Raw genomic sequence first — 18,617 nt, 5'->3', positions numbered from 1 at the left:
TCGCGCCCATTTGCGGCCACAGTTATTGGTATATTCTCTCTTAATGTGGCTGGTCACACTGTTCATCGTCACAGCCAATATATCGCACATCATACTGCCGTCTCTAGTCTGATTGGCACAACAAACGCGAAAAGCTGCAAATCCTAGCGCTGGCTTATCCCTGCACATTACAACTAGTAAATCCTTTTATTTAACTACAAAAATTGTGTGAATTGTGTTTAATAGCTCTAACTACGGCAGTTGACTAATGAAAAGTGCATTAAACAAGCAATTAGTACACAAAGAAATAGAATAAGTATTTGATGCTGAACAAGTGTAGGGGCAGCAAAAATGCCAATACAAAAATGCTGAGAGAGCAGAGCGTGCGCGAGCCAAAGAGCGAGAGTGTATTTGTGTGGGTGTGTTAAATGCGCTCTTATCATTTATGCGGCAATTGTTTATGTTGACGTCTGTCAATTGTCCAACTGTCCAGCTGCAGCTGTTGTTAATAAGCAAAGTGTTGTTTATTTATGGCAATTCTAACTGTAACTGTGCGCATACAAATTTCGCTATAAAAATAGGCAGAGCAATGGCACGCGAAGGCCACCTGTCGTATGCACTGCCTGCGACCGAATAAATCGTGCTTATTCAGGCGTGAATTTCGAGGCGCTCATTTGTTGTGCATGGCTAATTAACGTTGATTTGTGTCTTGTGCGTTGCGTAGTCGCCTTCGGGTGTAATTATCAGTGGATTATTAGCTTCTTCAGTTGCCAGTTTGTAGCCAAAACAATCAATGCGTCATCAATTGTTTGTTCCGAGAGTTCGGTTTTAGGGTGGTGAGCGAGAGCCAGAGCGAGGGCCAGAGCGAGAGCGAAAGCGAAAGCAAACAAATTGTGTGCGCGCCGTTATGCACAGAGCGTTGCCACATATCAAAACACTGGAATGCTTCATTTAAATAGCGTTCTTAAGATCTTCACATATTGCTTTTAGTTTGTGAGTAGTATATAAGAAAGCCATCAAGTTTATGGTTAAATTTACGGACAAGCACTTTTCAATATTTACTAAAGGGATTTCTTAATTCAAACAGTCATGCATCATTTACATGCTTTCGAACTGCTACTTTTCACTAGTTCCGTGAACTATACACATATGTGTTGAAACTCGACAACCCTGCGCGGCTCTCTCTACAACGGCAACTCCGGTTAAGTGAGCGCGCAGCAGCTGTTTTGTTGTTTTCGTTCACTCTCTGTCTCTCTCACAACCCGTTGCCATACGTCACTTTTGGCCAAAACACACTGGCGACTATCGACTCTTTCAGTCTTAACTGTGTCTGAACTGGCGTGAGTAAGCGTTTGGATTGCGTTCGGCTAGGAGCAAACGGCAGCGCGTGTTAAGAAATTATAATAAGAAACAGTGAGAACACAGCTAAAGATATGTAAAGAAAGAGTTCATTATCAAAAGTGACTACGAAAAGTGAACAGCAAATGCAAGTGCAAGTGCAAGCGCAAGTGCAGTGAACCAGTCTCAGCGGACGGCGCCCTTGAACGTAAATGTGTGTGTTTGGTTGTATGCTTTTGCGTGAGTGTGTGTGTGTGTGTGTGTGTGTCGGCTGCTGTTTCCAAAAATGTTCAATGTAAAAATATAAAAATACAACAACGGAATGGCTAAAATTCGATTAACAACAAAAGCAACCTTGAAAAGGCAAAACGGCGACTGACTTGGCTATTTTTACGTGTAGAAGTGGAAGTGCTCGAAATTGTATTCCATGCATGCTTGTCCAATCAGAAATCCAAAGGCACCAGCAGCAGCGGCAACTGAGAGCGCGGCCAGAACAATTGAATATGTCGTCGCATGGTCATTAACACTAGACGGTTCTGTGTGCGTTGTTTGTATGTGTGCGCAAATGTGTTTGTGTGCGTATGTGTGTGTGTATGTCTGTGTGTATTGCTATGTCTGTTTTGTGCGTGTGTTCTTGATTTCTTTATGTAATTTTTAACATTTCTTTTATTCGACGTAGGCGTGCAGGAATTTGCGTACGCAGAAACGCTAGCGGCAGCGGTGAAAAGCGTAGCGACAAAATAGTAGTAGATATTGTAGTCGAGTGAGCAGCTCGGTTGGCCAAAATGACGTGCTCGTTAATTAATTAACTAATTAAGAAGTGAATGAAAGAGAGTGAAATAGGTGTAGTCCGAGGCCACAAACAAGAACTCCCAAATCCGTATTAATATGACATCATACGCAAATGACACAACGGCAACGGCGGCAGCCACAACAACAACAACAACAACAGCAGCAGCAAGAAATGCAGGAGGCGAACCGCCAGCAGCAGCCGCAACGCCAGCGTCTGCAGTCGGCGCAACTGCTGTGGTGCAGCTCAACAAGCAAATGTCCAGCCACAACAACAACCATAATAACAGTGCTTACGAAGAGGACGACAACAACAGCTTGGATGGGCGCGAGAAAGCCGACACGACGCCTGAGAACATCAAGAAGATTGCCGAGATCATAAACGACAAGGAGGCAGCGGCAGCGGCAGCGGCAGCGGCAGCAGCAGCGACGCCAAGCTCACTCTCGCCGCGACTTCAGCAGCAGCAGCAGCAGCAGCAGCATGCGTCGAGCTTTGTAGGACTTGGCGCTGCCATCGATGAGTCAAACACAAAGTTCTGCCTTGGCAAGCCGCCGCCATCGCCAGCCGAAAAAGGTGAGCAAATTGAATAAAGCCGCCGTCGACGTTGCAGTCGCAGTCGCAGTTGACGTCGCAGTTGACAAAAAGCAGCAGCACCGCAGCTGCTACAACAACAATAACAAGAGAGTGGTTATTCATAAGCTTGCTGTTGTTATTGTTGTTGCTTTCAGCTTGTTGCTTGTATCTTTTTCGCTTTTTTGCTTTTAATTTGAATTTTTAATGAAGCTATTTGGCGAGTTTTGGCCACGGCTTTAGCGCAAATATTTATTGCACTATTCATGGCAAACAAACACACACACACACACACACACACACAAACACACCCATGAAAGAACATAATGAACGGTTGCACAGTGGGGCGAAGACCCTAAATCTTTGAAATAAATACACTTGCATATATATATATATATATCAATCGGAAAATATTATTAGAACTCGTAAATTGAGAATTGAAAAATTAGAAATCGACATATTTGTTGGCAAAATAGTGGGAATTTTTCCTACTTTCCCTTTGGTTAGATGAACTAATAGAGCTCCTTCAAATATGTACATACATATGTATATAAACTGAACCTGAACATCTAATCAGGCGTGCGTAGACATTATCAATTTGGGCACAAGGCCGCATATGAAGTATTTATTTTATCTTTTTGGCATGTTGCCCATTTTTTGAAAATCAAATCGAATATTTTGCCCTTTAATCAAAAGAAAAAATGTGATTGCAATTATTTCAAAAAAATATGCTCCGGCAAAAGTACACAATTCCAGAGATTGTAATTCTAGCATTTGTTTAAACAAAAACAATTGCTGTTCGATTCTATGGAATTTGTGGGCTGCGATTTGTTGCAACAAATCCAACTGCGAAACTTGCATGACATAAGCTATGTGTTTCAGCCTCAGATACAAAGCGAGTCCCTAGTCGAACCAATTGAGTTCGCGACACTTAAAAATCCATGTTGTCATAATTTTTATCAGCTTTGGCATGCCCTTGCAAAGGGTATTATGAATTCGTGAACCTATTTGTTGCGCCTGTTTCTGCTTTCCCTTTTACTCTTTAAGACCAACAATTAGTCATTAAAATATCGTTAAAAAACAATTTATAATACACTTCATTTGATATACTTTAATATATTTAATTAAGTTAATTTGATTAGCCAATGTTGACTTTTTGATAAGCTCTGATAAAGTTGCATTTACCGTGTCTATCTATGAGGGTATTTAATTGTTGGCATAACGCAGATAACCTTTTTCTTTACTTTGCTCGTTTTGTGTTTTTTCTTGTATTTAACGACAGACAAATCTTACACAATCCGTAACAGTTGCTGTCATTATCTGCCATTTTCACGCCGAGCACACGCAATTCACCCGCAAAAACGCGAATACGGGTGACTCAACGAGCTCGAGCTCGAGCTCTGATCGATTGCAGCCAGTTGCGATATGGCCCAGGTTTTGTTTTGTTTTGTTTTTGCAACATTTTCGCACAACGAAATCCATGCCATGAGCGCAAATGTAAATACAATAATTCCAGATATTTATTTTGTTAAATTAAATGTATGAATGCGATTGATAGCTTGTTTAACAGAACTTAGCCCAGATATCGGTTACCGAAAGCCAATTGACCCAGTACCAAAGCCAGTGTGACGAACTACAGAGTTTAACTTCAATTGATGTCTAATTCAAGTTATTATGTGCAACATACGAGAAACTGATGGACTTGATGATACCCATTAATCTATATTTCTGGTGGAAAATATAGAAAACCTTCTATAAATGAGAATCAGCCTTAAAATGTTCGATATGGGTCATTATTCAAATATATCTAAAATTTGATTATTTTCTGCCTGAATCTAAGGGTTTTTACTAGCAAGTAGAGGTGCGAGCCAATTGAGCTTTGTGCAGAAACGCCTCATATGCCGCATCAGTTACAGGGTATTAGAGAAATTGCAAATAATTGCAGCCCCATCATTTGGTTGATGCATTACGTGATTTTGTTGCAAACTAGAACAGAAATTTGTGCCTCCTCACAAAACGATCGATGTCAGGAAATGTGGTACGACAGTGTACACTGTACTACGTACTTACATAGACAAATATGTGTGTGTGTCCATTTACCACAACTAAACGTAATTACACTGACCAAAATATTGTGAATCGAGGCGCGCTTTTTGTCGTTTTTGTTGTTGTTGTCGAGTGGCAATTTGTAGTTTTTTTTTTTTCTAAATAATTTTTATTGTTATGCTCGCTTTTACTTTTTGCAATAAATAAACAAAATGTTGTTACTGCCATTACCATTTAGGGCAATTTTGTTGTTGCAACTTTTGGCTGTTATTTTCTTTTTTGACTTTTTGGAAAGTCAAGAGCACAAAACTAAAGGGCCGCCGCCTGCTGTTTTCCATTTTTGTATGACTTAAAAAGCCTTCAAAAGTGTTGCTACAATGGCTACAATGGTAACAGCAAATCGATAGCAATTTTAACATTGTTTTAGTTTTTTCACAGCAATTAATTGGTAACAGGTTTCAATTGGACTGCCAATTGAATTGGACGATTAGTAAGCGCGTCTTGCGTCATCGCTCAACTTGAAAACTCTTCAAATCGCCTTTGTGCTATTTTGGCAGCTCTTAATTTCACGTTTCACTCAAGAAATATCTAAACGCTCAACACTTGCGGTTTTGCATACATTTAAATATGATTATATGCATATTTTTAAACACGGCGACAGCAGCAGAGAAAGCACCCATTCGATCATCAATTGTCATCGGATTGAGGTCATCGGCTCGGCCATTGGACGCGAGCTGATCAAATCTTAACAGCAACAACCAGCACAGTATTTCACAGCTTGTCGAAGTAGGCGACACTTTCCTGACTGTTTAGAAGCCAACCTAGTCCTTTCGCTTGCTGCCACAGTCTGAAGAGTTCCAAGAGGTGAACGACCTTTGTGAAATTATCGAGCCGTCTGGCGTTGAGCTGATAGTGTATGTATATATTAATATTATTAATATATTTATAGCCGAGCAGTGATAAAGTCGATCGGTTTGTCCAAGAAATTCGTTTTATACGAACGTTTTCCGCGCGTTTTCCGCACTTGCTGGTGAATTGGTCAGCGCCAATTTCAGCTACGGTTCAGTAAGTCCGTCAGCACAAACTGTTGTGTATATATAGAGGATATCATGTCTCGTTCATATCAGACTATGCGCTTTTTCGGTTAGACTAAGATGACTAATAATAAGCTCGATTCGAGTCTGATTTCGCTCGTGCTTTCGTATAGAGTTTATATTGAGTTTTGCTGTTTAGTCTTGTTAAACAGCTGTCATTCTAAATATTTAATTGCTCGAATTTCCAATTTTTTTTTTTGAGTAATTTCCTTAATTATAACTTTATTTATAATACAATTAATGAATTTAAAGCCAGACCAATACTTGCCGCATTTGTCTTGTGCTTCCTGTTCCACTGCAAGCTCGCAACTTAATAGAATAATTAATCTGGAAATAAATTGATTTCGGCCAAAAGTGAAATCGTTCGTTAATTTGGTCATCTTTGAAAGGCAGGTCGAGAACTTGCACGGCGGAACGGAAGACACGTGCGTCCAAAACTTCAATGGCCAGCGCGCGCTAGGCGGAGCGTAAAAAATTGTTGCCCTTCCCCACACACACACACACTCACACACACACACACACACACAATTGACCGAAAGCAACGAACTCTAACCTTCATTTGATGCACTGCTCGCCCCCATAAAACTTATAAGTAGACATGCCCCCATCTACCTCTCCAGCCGTGGATCACGTATACGCTCGTAGAGCGGCCCGCTAAATTGTATGCCTATTCCACTCCCATCCCATCCCGTTGCGTCTCTGTTTGTTTCGCAGACTTGAAAGCAAATTGTTTGCTTTTCTTTTGGCTGCCGCTTTGCCACGGAAATGTATAGAAATTTTCTGGCGGAAGCAGTGGGGGAATTGCCACGTTGCAGGTGGGCGTCACTTGCAAAAGGTTGACCATGGTCAGCAAAAGAAAGAAAAAAGAAAATGTCTATTGTGGGTTTTACCATAACTATTGGATATACTTGACATAACCTTTTGCGGAAGATCTTTCATTCTATGTGCCTACGTTTTATGATAAATTTGTAAGGAGCATTGAACCTTTGGTTATTTTATCATAATATTCTCATTTTATTGCATTTTTATTTGTTTCACATTTAAATATTTAATTGAAGAAGTTAGAAAAACGTGTTCTGTAACTATAAATCAAACATTTCTACACAAATGTAAATATTTCTAAATTTCTATTTTTAATTAATTCAGCGAAGCATATAGTTGATAGCATTTTAATGAATCCATTTCGACCAGCTGTCGAAAGCATATTTTTTGATTTGGGGGGAATTGGGAGTGTGATGTGAGACATAAGTGATTTTCGTTTTAAATTGCAAGAGTCTGAGCCAGACGCAAGGCAATTTATTTTCGTTTTAACCATGTGAATTAGGGCTGCTTTAAACTAAGAGTCATTTCTGTTGAGTGCTTTGATTCCATTTAATTTACGTGCGACTAAGAGGCGCCCAATTGCCCGCATGCTGGCTGAACCGGCCGCGTGCGGCACTTGCTATTCGCTCGTTCGCTTCAGTTGCTGCGGTGAACCGAATTCTCTCTGCCGAGCTGGAGTCGTTTTCACCGATTAAATGGATCGTAATTGTAACTGTATATAAATGTTAATTTAATTGTATATTTTTGCTGGCTGTGTTCCATTGCAGCGGCTGTGCTGAGCCGAGCGAATCACCAACAGAACAGCTGCAGCAGCAGCAGCGTCGGCAACAAAGAGATCTCCGCTGCGGAGGATGCGGAGGACGAGTCGACGGCATCGAATTCAACGGCAACAAAGCAATCGCTGGCCTTCACCATTGACCACTTTGACGCCTCGGAGAACGACGCGGCAGCGCAGGCCGCACGCTATAAGAACATGATGGAGCGCTTTCAGAGTCGCCACAGGCGCGGCGCCTCCATGTCCAAGCTGGAGAGCGAGCACGGCAGCACGGCGACCAGTGGCAACGGGCGCCACTCGCAGCGCAGCAGCCTTGACGCCAGCAGCGTTGCCGATGATGATGCTTCAATGACGGCGGCCACGCCCACGGCCGAAACGCCCGCCGTGAAGTTGCGTGTGCGCGAGCGCAGTGCCTCGCGTGTAAGAGACGCCTCCAAGCGGCACAGCTGGTCGCCGCGCAGCTCGGCCACAACAGAGCCAGCCGCTGGCCGCGCGTCCAACCAAAAGCCAAAGTCCACACAGCCAGCGGCGCCGCCGAAGGGCGCTGCCAATCTGCTGGCGAATCGCACCACACAGTTCACGCCGCGCTCGACGGCCATGCAAATGGCGCTGCAGCAGGTGGAGCTGCTGTGTCCGCATCCGCCACTGGACGACATGAAGGCAGCGGCGGGGGAGGAGGACGCGGTCAGCGAGGCGGGCACCTACACTCTAGATGGCGATAACTACACAGAGGAGCAGAAGGATCTCATGAACATCGATCGGAATGCAGCCGCGGCTGCGGCAGCTGCCGCGGCCAAGCTGCGACCCAAGCAGCTGGCGCTGAAGCCCAGCCGTCCCAGCAATGTGCTCGAAGTAAACTACTACCACGAGACGCCGCAGCAGGAGCAGAAGGGCAGCAGCACCAATGCCAATGCGACGGGCGCCTATTTGGAGCAGCTCAAGTCGCGTGTGCTGCGGCCGCCTCAAACGCCTCCAACGCCGTCGTCGCCTCGATCGCCGGCCGCCGATGTGGGCTGCTTCACCAGCGTCACCACGAGCGGTGTGCTGGCCAAGCAGCGTGCCCTCGACACGCATCCCAAGCTGACGCGCCACTCGCACAGTCTGTCCACCTCGCAGATCGACAGCTCCGAGTACGTCAGCAACGAGGCGAAGTTGCGTCATGCGCAGGCCATGGCCGGCAGCGCTACAGATCGCCAGAAGGCCGAGTACCGCCTGAATGTGTTCACCACCAGCAACACACAGCAGCAGCAGCATCAGCTGAAGGAACAGCTGCATCAACTGCCCGAGACGCCAACGACGCCCACAGAGGCAGCACTGCTGCAGTCGGCGCCGACCAAGCAGGACTGGATACAGGAGTGGGCGCGCAATGCGCGTGCCCGCAGCCTGGCGCAGGATGTGAGCAGCAGTTCCGCCAGCCGGAGAAAGCAGCAGCAGGCGCAGGCACAGGTGAGCAGAGATCATAATGACATATATGTGTATATGTCCGTAACTAATCCCATCTCCCCCTCCTCGGTCTGCTGCAGTTGATGACACGCAGCTACAACTGCTCGGACACAGGCGCGGACTCGCTGACGGATGACAGTCTCAGCCTGTACAATCAGCAGCAGCGTCAATATGCGGCGGCTGCCAAACTCAATCGCAACCTGGCCGAGCGTTATCGACTGCTGGGCGACTGTGACTACGCGAGCGATCCGGCGCTGTGCAGCCATGCTGGCCAGGTGGGTGGCGAGCCATATAAGCCACCGAAGAGCCCCAGTAAAATACCCTCGCCGCTGCACACGCTGGGACGTGCGCGCAGTGCCAGCCGCTCCAGGCCGGCCATGGAGCAGCTGCCCTCGCAGACACCGTCGTCGCGTCGCAGCTCGGTTAAGTCGCCGGCGGCACAGTGCAGTCCACAGCACAGCCTGGAAACGGGCTATCATCGATCGCCGCTGCATCGTGCACTCATGACCAGCAGCATCAACGAGGCCCAGCTTCAGCTGTTGACCAGCGGCGAGTATTTGCTGAAGCAGCTGCATCGACGCAAGAACTCGCTGGACGATGTGGAGCACGAGCACGGCCATGAGCTGCCGTCTTCGATGTGCGGCGTATCTGGCTCCATATCGCCACTGCGTCGATCCAGCTCCTTCCAGCAGCAGCAGCGACCGCTGCAGTCTGTGCGACGGGCGCGTCCCAACTTTCAGAATCTGTACACGCCGCCCGCGGCACGGCCCATGCCGCAGCAACAGCTGCAGCTGCAGCTGCAGTTAAAGAAATCCGCCAGCAGCAACAACTTTGAGCAGTCGTACAGCGACTACGACAACGAGCTACAGTACTATATAAATGATGAGGACGAGCTGGGTACCACAGGTCCCTACTACTCCAGCGGCGATGAGGACGACGACATGGAGCAGCAGTCGGCGGCACAGCAAGCGGACTCTACGGTGCCGCTGAGCAACACGCGCCTCAACAAGGCGCTGCTCATGCGCATCGAACGCAGCAAACAGCGCGTAGCGGGCAGTGGACCAGCAACTGGAACTGGAACTGGCCAGGGGCAAACGCCATCCAAGCCCAGCTCAGCGCCCGCGGGCAAGCTGAGTGCAGCTGCCCAGGCGGCAGCCGGACTGATCGCCTGCCCCAATACGCCGGAGTTGCCGCGTCGCGGCATCAAAAGCGCTCACGCACCACGCACAGCTTCCGGCTGCGGGCCCAAGTTGCGTCAGTCCATGCCGCGCGAGACGAGTCTGAGCCGTTTGGCGCAGCAGGTGCCCAGCAGTCTGGCCAATGCAAAGAAGCAGCTGCTGCAAACGGCCAATGCGGGCAATGTCCGGGATCAGCAGCAGCGTGTGCAGCCCAAGTACCTGGACATATCCAAGTACAAGTCGGCGCAGTCCAACAATTTTCTGCGCAAAAATGATGCCAAGAGCACGCTAAAGCCTGCCGAGCAAATGAAGCGCAGCCCCAGCGCCTCCTCCATGGGCCTAAGTCGAACCGAGGGCACACGCGCCAGCAATCGCAGCGTGCGCTCAAACACCTCTGTGATGAACAGCAGCACCACATCGTTGGGTGGCGCCACAGGCATGCGCGCCTCATCCGCCGTGCGACGCGACGCCTCAGGTGAGTAGCCAACCCCAACTAAACAAGGGTAGACAACTAAAAAAATTACATTTCACATCCTGCAGTGAACAAGCAGAAGGAGGCCGAAATGGTCATGTGGAAGCGACGCTCCACATACGATCCAATGAAGGCAGCTGCCGAGGACAGACGCCGCAAGGAGGAAGCGCGCCGTGCCCAGACCCAGGCCCAGGCTCAGGCTCAGCGTCAGTTCAACGATATGGCCAACGATGTGCCATTCGAAAGGTAAATTGCGAGCACCTGCGTCGGGAGGTGTCGAGAACAGCGGTTGCAACGAATAATATACAATATTTAGGTCTCGTACAGATGTTTCAGTAAGCCCCCCTCTCTCTCTCTGAGCTCAATATACTAATCTGCTTTAGTCAGAACATTTAGATTCAAATTTAATATGTGGTTCCTAAGACCAGTCTCTTAGCGGAATATATGTGCATTTAGGTAATATTTTATCTTTGGATCTTTCAATTTGAATGATAATTTGATAAAATTCGTAAAACATAAAATGACACAATAAACTACAAATTGGAAATGTGACTAAAACACAGATGAACTCATAATTCTAGGCATATTCTAACTGTAAGCCACAAACGGCAGTCATTTGTATATAATTAATGGGTAGCTATAGTAGATATCACTCTTGAAAAGGAATACCCTATCGTTAATTACTATTAAAACTTATTGATTCATTTTGTTGTGGATTCCGCATCCAATTAGCGTATTCCCTTTGTTTATTTGTGAGATTCCTATTTTTAAAAGTTACTAGTCAATTAACAGAACACACTTTTCATTAAATAGGCATATATTTATTTATTTATATGCATTTTTTTTATTACTTTCAAATTATTCAGAACTTTACTTTTATAAATTTAATTCTTATTCAAAACAATTTTGCTTTATTGCTTAATTATAAAATATTGTACCCAAAGAATATTAACACAAGTATAACGAATACCAGAGTTTCCATATGTATTCTACAATGCATTTGTTATAATTCACAGATCGAAACTATTAGATATTGGGGAATTAAATTAGACAGGTATCCAATGATATTAAATTTAGTTAGCGATAATTTTTGCCTTCACAAGTGTTGTCGCCGGTTTGAGGCCTCATTTAGTTTGTAAGTTTTGAATAAGTAGACTTTTAGACATTATCATGGAGAGTTTTATAATAGTTGAAGTTATGTTTGTATTTATATAATTATCTTGTTTTTCCATATATTCTTTTATTATTAGCTTAAGGTTGTGGGTTTTTTCGCGGCTAGAGGTAAAGGTGCGTTTGACGGCCAATTGAATCTACTCGTTGCTCACTTACAATATAATCTACACGCTTACGATTGAAACTCTTGTAGTGCTCGATGCTGTTTATAGGCACACGGCATTGCGTATTCCCTGAATCTATTTGAATTGTAGGACATTTAGTTTTAAAAGTGTATAAACCCAATTTGTGTTATAATTTTGCTAATTATTTTCTTTTCTTTTAATTTCTGTACACCTACAAATCCAAAAACCACAAACGCAACTGCCTTTGCTATCCGTAGACCATCACGCTCACACTATCGCCGTGGACAGTTATGACCAACGGATGGTGTGCTAGTGACCGATCTGTAACAGCCATAAAACTAAGAAAACCAACACCAAAAACCAAAACATTCGACAACTATCTTTCCAACACCACAAACAACGCACACACACACAAATCGAACTCTCTTCTGTACACACTCTGAAAACTACATTTAACATGGTGCAAGCAGCCGACCCAGCGAATTCCGGTTCCTAACTACGTAATTAATCTTGATTGTGACACTAGAAGCATATATTCTAGACACTCATCAAATCAATGTGAACGAACACCCAAATGAAATCAAGCAACGAATTTGTTTATGGATTATTACTCGTTGTACATACGATTACTTCCAATCCAACGAACAGCGACAACGAATTGCGAATGCGACGCCCCCACATACAAGCTGCATAGCTTCGACGAGTTGCCAATGTAATAGAGAAGTTGCCATGCTGAGAGTACTCGCTACTCGCTACTCGCCACTCGTTACTCGTTGCCCGTTAATCGTTACTCGTTGCTCGTTACTGTTTATATTGTATTGCATTGAAATCATTTTTTACGTTGCTATTCGTGCTCGCAATTGTGCAATTGTCTCAAATTTGTATATTTTAACGGAAAATAAATGTCTTGTGCGGCTTTTCAAGCGCCAGCCTGTGCTACGCGCACTCTGCAACAAATGCGCATCCGTAACAAATCAAACTAATGCAACTAGAGTATCATACTTGTATCATTTGGCAGCCATCATAATCGAACGTGAATACTAATCCATAACCATTAAAATTGATGCGCTAAGCAAATCTTAACAATTGTTCGTTAGCTGTACAAAATGTTTGCCTTGTCTTGTACTTACCTAAACTAATTAACTCGTTCTCGTCATCATTCATACTATGTGATATATCTTAATGGATCTAACCTTTTAACTAATACAACATTCACACATATAGACAACAATTAAAAGCTTAGTTAGTCGCTAGTTTAGCACTCATTTTGTATTCGCTACACTCATTTAATATATATTCAACTGATTTACATTATATACGGAATTACCTGCCTGTACCTAATTTATATTCTCTCTCTACTCTCTACTTATGCCAATGCTCTCCATCTATCAGTGTGCAGCGACCGGCCAACAATCTGACCATCACGGGCAGCATAAACTACAGTCCAAGAAATTCAGTGGAAAACGATGCCTGGATGCTTGGTGAATCGTCGGAGTTTGGCGAATATCCCGAAGACTACGACGACGACGCGGAGGAGCAGGAGGATAACGAATATGTGGCCAGGCAAGAAGACTCCGACGATGTCTTCGAGGCGGAAACAGCGGAGACTACAGGCTAGGACAGCGGCCAGCATCATGTTAAACCAGCAACAGTGATATATTAAAGCGATTATATATACATATATATAAATATATATACATATATATTTATATGTAATTAACAATTTATGTAAATCATAGTAAGCGCAATGCGATTTAGTTATAATCTTTTCCTACATTGTAACAACTTTGGGTTTGCATACCACACATTTGATATGAAATGATTTTGATTTATATTAACTGAAGTTTACAAATATGGGTAGGGCAGAATGAATCTGTCTTGAATAAAATGAGTGAATACTTTGCAGAGTATAGTAAGACGAATATTATTATTACGATGCTGTCCAAAACGCCATAACTGAAATAAGAGTTAAACAAATTATATTTTAAACGGAACTGCATATATGAATTTTAAATGAGAACTACAATAGAAACTGCATTCAACATATGATCTATGCTTAGTTTAAAGTTAATATACCATATATATTTCTTTCTCTGTTATACAAATGATGTTCAACAACTAAAAGATACTCAAAAAAAAAAACGAGCGGTGGCCTTATATCGCTAGTAAGTCCGATAAGAACGTAGACTGCAAACAAGTGCTTGAAATTATATCCTAAGAATACGGAATTGATTTAACAACTGCGCTTTAAACTGAATACGCTCCGGATTTACTCGATGTCTGCGCCGTAGCACGACAAACTCTCAGAATGAACGAATTGTTTGTAGATTTTGTATGCGTACACAAAGTATATTAAACACAAAATGTCCATACATATATATACTAAATATATGCATGGATTAATATAATAATATATAGTTTTTATAAAATAACGAGTACGAGTAGGATATATACTCATTTGGTATTTGCTTTTAAAACGCCCAAATTGTTTAAGTATTTTTAACGTTTACGTGCAGCTTTCAATGCTTTCAAGCAGAATCAACTGAATATGACTTAATCTAAATAGATCTAGATTATTAAAATATCAACTAACTATTGTAATTCATAATGGTGTCGGTGTCCATTTTATCAGCCACTGAACTTTCAAGTCACAAATTGATGTAGCTGCTACTTGATTTTAATGATATGTTTTCAATTCAAACCGTCTACAAAAAAATTGATAATTTTTGTGAAATTCAAACAAAACGTATGTTGTACAATTTGTTTATTGTTGTTTTATTTCTAAAGGCAAAAAATAAAATGCGACTATTAAAGCTGAAAAAAGCTAATTCTGTCCAATATTCCTTAAATCTAAGCATTGTTTAATATGTTCTCATAATCTTTTAACATACATATTAGCGGTTATATCCTGGCCGGAATATCCCAAAACAAAAGGTAACCTCATCAACTCAGACTCAGTCACTCAACTAGTCAGGATTTTAAGAGATTTATATATTACTAGCGGGTGTTGCCCGGCCTTGCCCGTAACAAGTTTTGTGCTTTGTTTTAAAGTCGAACGAGTGGCAAAAAATAAACTTTAATAGAATCGTTTACCGCCAATTCACCACAATCTCGAATGGAATTTCTTGAATTGCTGAAACACTTATTCATTAAGTTCTCTTGTATCCGTTTGGTTGTAAGTTTGAGGTCGATTGGACTTAAAAAAAGACTAACCTGCATTTTCTACGGACGCAGTTTTTATGATTTTTGAAAATGAATTTGAGCGTGAAACATCACCCACCAAATCTCTGACCTCGATTTCCACCAAGCTGGGAGGATTTTGGGAAAAGTTTGAAACACCCCTCAAATGAATTTGAACCTAGATCTTTGAAAATAAGTTTGAGTTTTACTCAAATGCGATTTTTCCACACATGCCGGTGGAACATGTGATGAATCACGTATGGCGACTATAGCGAAAATCTTAACCTAGTCTTATGGTTTTGGCTGTCAATCAGTCAGTCAGTCAGTAAATAATATAAACTATAAGAAAATTAAATAATACAAGACATGAACAAAATATATTTAAAAATTGAATTTTAAAATTTAAAATTAATATATATATAAATTTAATAATAATATAAAAACAATAATAATAATACTGAGGAACTGCTTTGAATAGAAGCAGACAGATGGACGTGGCTATATTTCTTTCATATTAGCTTTGGCTATCTTATAACCGGAAAATGTGTACATAGCTTTTGTGCGATAATATGTAACCAGCAGCATCTACGATCGCAAAAAGTGAAGACCTACATTCTTGATCAAGACGACGAGCGAATTCGATGTTCGTGACACTGCCCACTAGAGTTGCTCTGCGTTCTTTATTTTAAGCGTAAGCATTTTTGATGAATGTCACTTGGTCCTGATCCATGGCTTTTGTTTATTTATATCAAGTTCCCGACCCACTGATAATTGCTTACAATCCACGAAATATTGGACAGCCGTGCTTCCAAATAATTGCCGTATTTCAGTCTATTTACGTTTGTTCTGGTGCTGAGTGCAGTTGAGATTTGCATTTCGCAATTCCAAAATCAAAGTGCTATCAAAGTGCAATATGTTACATATATTTTATTTATAAGCCTAATACTGATCGTAGCTGAAGCAGAGTTTAACAAAAATTAGGTAAAATAATGATTATTTATCAATTTTTGTGTGCACTGCAGAAAATAATTCAGATTCTTTTTTATCAGTCTTGTGTGGGTGGCAACCAGAATAGCAGAGGAGGAATGTGGAGAGCACATCTAAATGGCTGTGAGACCTTTATTAAAGTATATTCATCAGATGACGGAGGAAATCGAAAACAATAACAATAAGATTGAAGGCAAAGATAGAGAAATCAAGCTACTGCAGGAAGAACTTAACCAAAATAATAAGCAGGTCATCGAGGAAGTTAAAGCTCAGAATCAATTCTGCAAGCAGAGTATCAAAGAGGTAACGTACAACGTTTTATATATATAAGAGGAAATGGGTAAACTTATATCTAATGCCTTGAGAATCCAGGACTTTGAAGAGGAGCTTAAGATACAAAAGGAGTCAATTGATCACCAGGCCCAACAAATATTCTAACTCAAAAACGAAATCGACCTTTATGCCAAAAAAATAAAAATCACCGAAGTGAAGTTTACGGTGAATGCACCGACTTTGCTGATGCTCCGGGTATTCATAAGATTACTCCAGATCAAGAAGATCCTTTCGATGTACTTTGTGATAGTGCGACAGCAGGTCCTGGCTGGACGGTTATCCAGCAGCGAATCAATGGTAGGGAGGATTTCTACAGGAATTGGACCACATATCGCAAAGGTTTTGGTTCCTTTGATGGTGATTTTTTCTTAGGACTTGAAAAGATTCATCGATTGACGCGCGCCCAACCTCATGAGCTCTACATACATATGGAAAGATTTGATGGAGACATTAAATGCAGATAATATGATCCATTTGCCATTTCTGGCGAAGACGACCAATACACCTTGATCACTTTGGGTAAATCTGAGGGCAGTGCAGAATATGATTACTTGAAATACCACAAAAATAAGAAATTCAGCACATTTGATCGTGACAATGACAGTTCTTATTATACGGCGAATATGGCTGGTGGCTGGTGGTACAGTTCTTGTGCATACAGGTATTAATCGCCACAGCTTTGTTAAAACAATTTAAATGCAATTCATTTCATATTGTTTTATTTCTTAGCAATTTAAATCAACTTGAAGTTCCTGTCTTATGCTTATACGCCCCAAAAGCAATGGGAAATAGAGAAAAAAAAAACAAATATGTAGAGCATTTATTGTAAGGAAGCTAAAATTATTTTACAATTTATTTATAAATTAATTCAGATGCTGTAATCCCAACAGAAATCCACAACAGACGAATACAAAATTGTTAAAATTGACGGATATCAAAAGAAATTCAAATGAAATAGAATTCGATTTTAAAACAAACTTCGTTATTTAATTGTATACAAAGTCGGCTACAAAAAAATCGATGGAGTCCTCGAAGTACACGCCCGTGGAAAATTGAAATCAACCAATCTTGAGCTTCGCTTCTATTTAAAAATAGGTTATAAGTGCATCGAATAAAGAACGAAGTGTTGCAATCAACGAGCCCCCCTATGTTAATCTTGCCAAACTTTCCTTTATTAAGTCCCGAAGAACGTATCAAGTAAATTCTCACTAATCTCAGTCAGTTACGCTGGACAAACAGTTTTATATATAGAGTTGCTCAGAAATATTGTTGCTGGGGAAAAGTGTAAAAAAGTATAGCATACTTTTGTGCATATTAATAAAATCTCTTGATATAAATGAAATGTTGCAAACGTTGGAAACAAAACAGGATGTTCGTAAGTTTTGTACAACATTTCCATGTAATTGAGAAATATTTTGATGAAAATAAGATTACCTCAAACAAGACAAGAACAACAATCAAAAATTCCGCATAACATGCTCTTTGATATGCGCCCTTGTTGGGCGTGGCTGGAGTTAGGTGCGGGGAGGGGCGCGCTGGGCGGCATTGGATTTGTATTGTTCGCAGCGGAAATGCCAATTAGAGATTTCATGTAATGCTGAAAACAAAAAACCAAAACTAAACAAAAATAACAACAAGAATTTCAGTGTACTCGGGATAAGCAAAGGGAGGGGACGAATGCAGAGAACCCGACAAAAAACAAAGCATAGTAAAATGAAGCAAAACTAATTAAATTAAATAAAATAGAATTGTAAACAACGCGGGGGTAAAAAGAAGCAATAGCAACAGCAACAACAGAGGCGAAAGCAAAACAAATAAAAGAGTCATAAATATTTATCAAAAGAAATAACAAAACAATCTGTGAAAAAATGCCTGAAATTAACAACAACAATGAAATGTTGGTCCGCTTGTTTTAGTTGTTGTTGTTGTTGTTGTTATGCAATTTGCCTGATAAATGTATTAATAAAATGTTATGCAGCAACAGCTAAATACGGTCGAAATTTAAGAAAACAATTCAAATTATGAATATCATTATTATTATTATGCCTGACTGAGCCGAGACAGAAGTCCATTTCCAGAATAAGTTCAGTTCTTTTGACTATGCCCAAACAGTTCAGTTCCACGAATTCCCATGCTTCACCAGGTTCAGGGCTGCAAAACCAATAAGTGCTGGTCGCTGGTTCGGTTCACGGTGCCCTGAAGTTAGGTTCAGTTCATGAAGCTGCTCTATTCTTGATATTGGTTCAAGCTTTGTTTTCTACTGAAACAATTTAATTTTTAACTATTTTCAGTATTGCACGTTGAACTGGAAA

General features: G+C 41.9%; 2 protein-coding genes across 9 annotated transcripts; both read left to right on the top strand.

The window, feature by feature from the left end:
- The first annotated feature begins 98 nt into the window (after positions 1 to 98).
- On the top strand, positions 99 to 13,970 carry LOC6623394 (pneumococcal serine-rich repeat protein). Of its 7 annotated transcripts, none has more exons than XR_011416284.1 (7): positions 99 to 176; positions 1,997 to 2,680; positions 7,407 to 8,860; positions 8,938 to 10,510; positions 10,576 to 10,753; positions 12,063 to 12,305; positions 13,198 to 13,340. XR_011416284.1 is itself a non-coding variant. In XM_032433992.2 (7 exons), exons 2-7 carry the CDS (start codon positions 2,206 to 2,208, stop codon positions 13,288 to 13,290), a joined length of 3,810 nt encoding a protein of 1,269 aa, XP_032289883.1. In that variant the 5' UTR covers positions 99 to 176; positions 1,997 to 2,205; the 3' UTR covers positions 13,291 to 13,476. The 7 variants fall into 7 exon arrangements, 6 of the variants coding, with proteins under 6 accessions (XP_032289883.1, XP_002048579.2, XP_032289885.1 ...); XM_032433992.2 differs by lacking the exon at positions 12,063 to 12,305 and adding an exon at positions 11,758 to 11,794 and having other exon boundaries at positions 13,198 to 13,476; XM_002048543.4 differs by lacking the exon at positions 12,063 to 12,305 and having other exon boundaries at positions 13,198 to 13,970.
- A 1,470-nt stretch (positions 13,971 to 15,440) lies between these two features.
- LOC138911137 (uncharacterized protein PF3D7_1120000-like) lies at positions 15,441 to 18,444 on the top strand. 2 transcript variants are annotated; one of them, XR_011416485.1, is made up of 4 exons: positions 15,441 to 15,966; positions 16,035 to 16,275; positions 16,345 to 17,130; positions 17,196 to 18,444. XR_011416485.1 is itself a non-coding variant. In XM_070208575.1 (3 exons), exons 2-3 carry the CDS (start codon positions 16,090 to 16,092, stop codon positions 16,408 to 16,410), a joined length of 252 nt encoding a protein of 83 aa, XP_070064676.1. In that variant the 5' UTR covers positions 15,441 to 15,966; positions 16,035 to 16,089; the 3' UTR covers positions 16,411 to 18,444. The 2 variants fall into 2 exon arrangements, 1 of the variants encoding a protein (XP_070064676.1); XM_070208575.1 differs by having other exon boundaries at positions 16,345 to 18,444.
- Positions 18,445 to 18,617: the final 173 nt, after the last annotated feature.

This window comes from Drosophila virilis, chromosome 3 (assembly GCF_030788295.1).
Source record: "Drosophila virilis strain 15010-1051.87 chromosome 3, Dvir_AGI_RSII-ME, whole genome shotgun sequence".
NCBI lineage: Eukaryota > Metazoa > Arthropoda > Insecta > Diptera > Drosophilidae > Drosophila > Drosophila virilis.
The sequence above is the reverse complement of the archived record's forward strand: the minus strand, read 5'-3'. Positions and strand labels throughout refer to the sequence as shown.

Excerpts from the sequence above, each read along its gene's own strand:
- LOC6623394 (XM_002048543.4), top strand. The coding sequence starts at position 2,206 with ATGACATCATACGCAAATGACACAACGGCAACGGCGGCAGCCACAACA. Across the intron at positions 2,681-7,406 it reads GCCATCGCCAGCCGAAAAAG|CGGCTGTGCTGAGCCGAGCG; the intron begins GTGAGCAAATTG and ends GTTCCATTGCAG. Across the intron at positions 10,754-13,197 it reads AACGATGTGCCATTCGAAAG|TGTGCAGCGACCGGCCAACA; the intron begins GTAAATTGCGAG and ends TCCATCTATCAG.
- LOC138911137 (XM_070208575.1), top strand. The coding sequence starts at position 16,090 with ATGGCTGTGAGACCTTTATTAAAGTATATTCATCAGATGACGGAGGAA. Across the intron at positions 16,276-16,344 it reads GCAAGCAGAGTATCAAAGAG|GACTTTGAAGAGGAGCTTAA; the intron begins GTAACGTACAAC and ends TTGAGAATCCAG.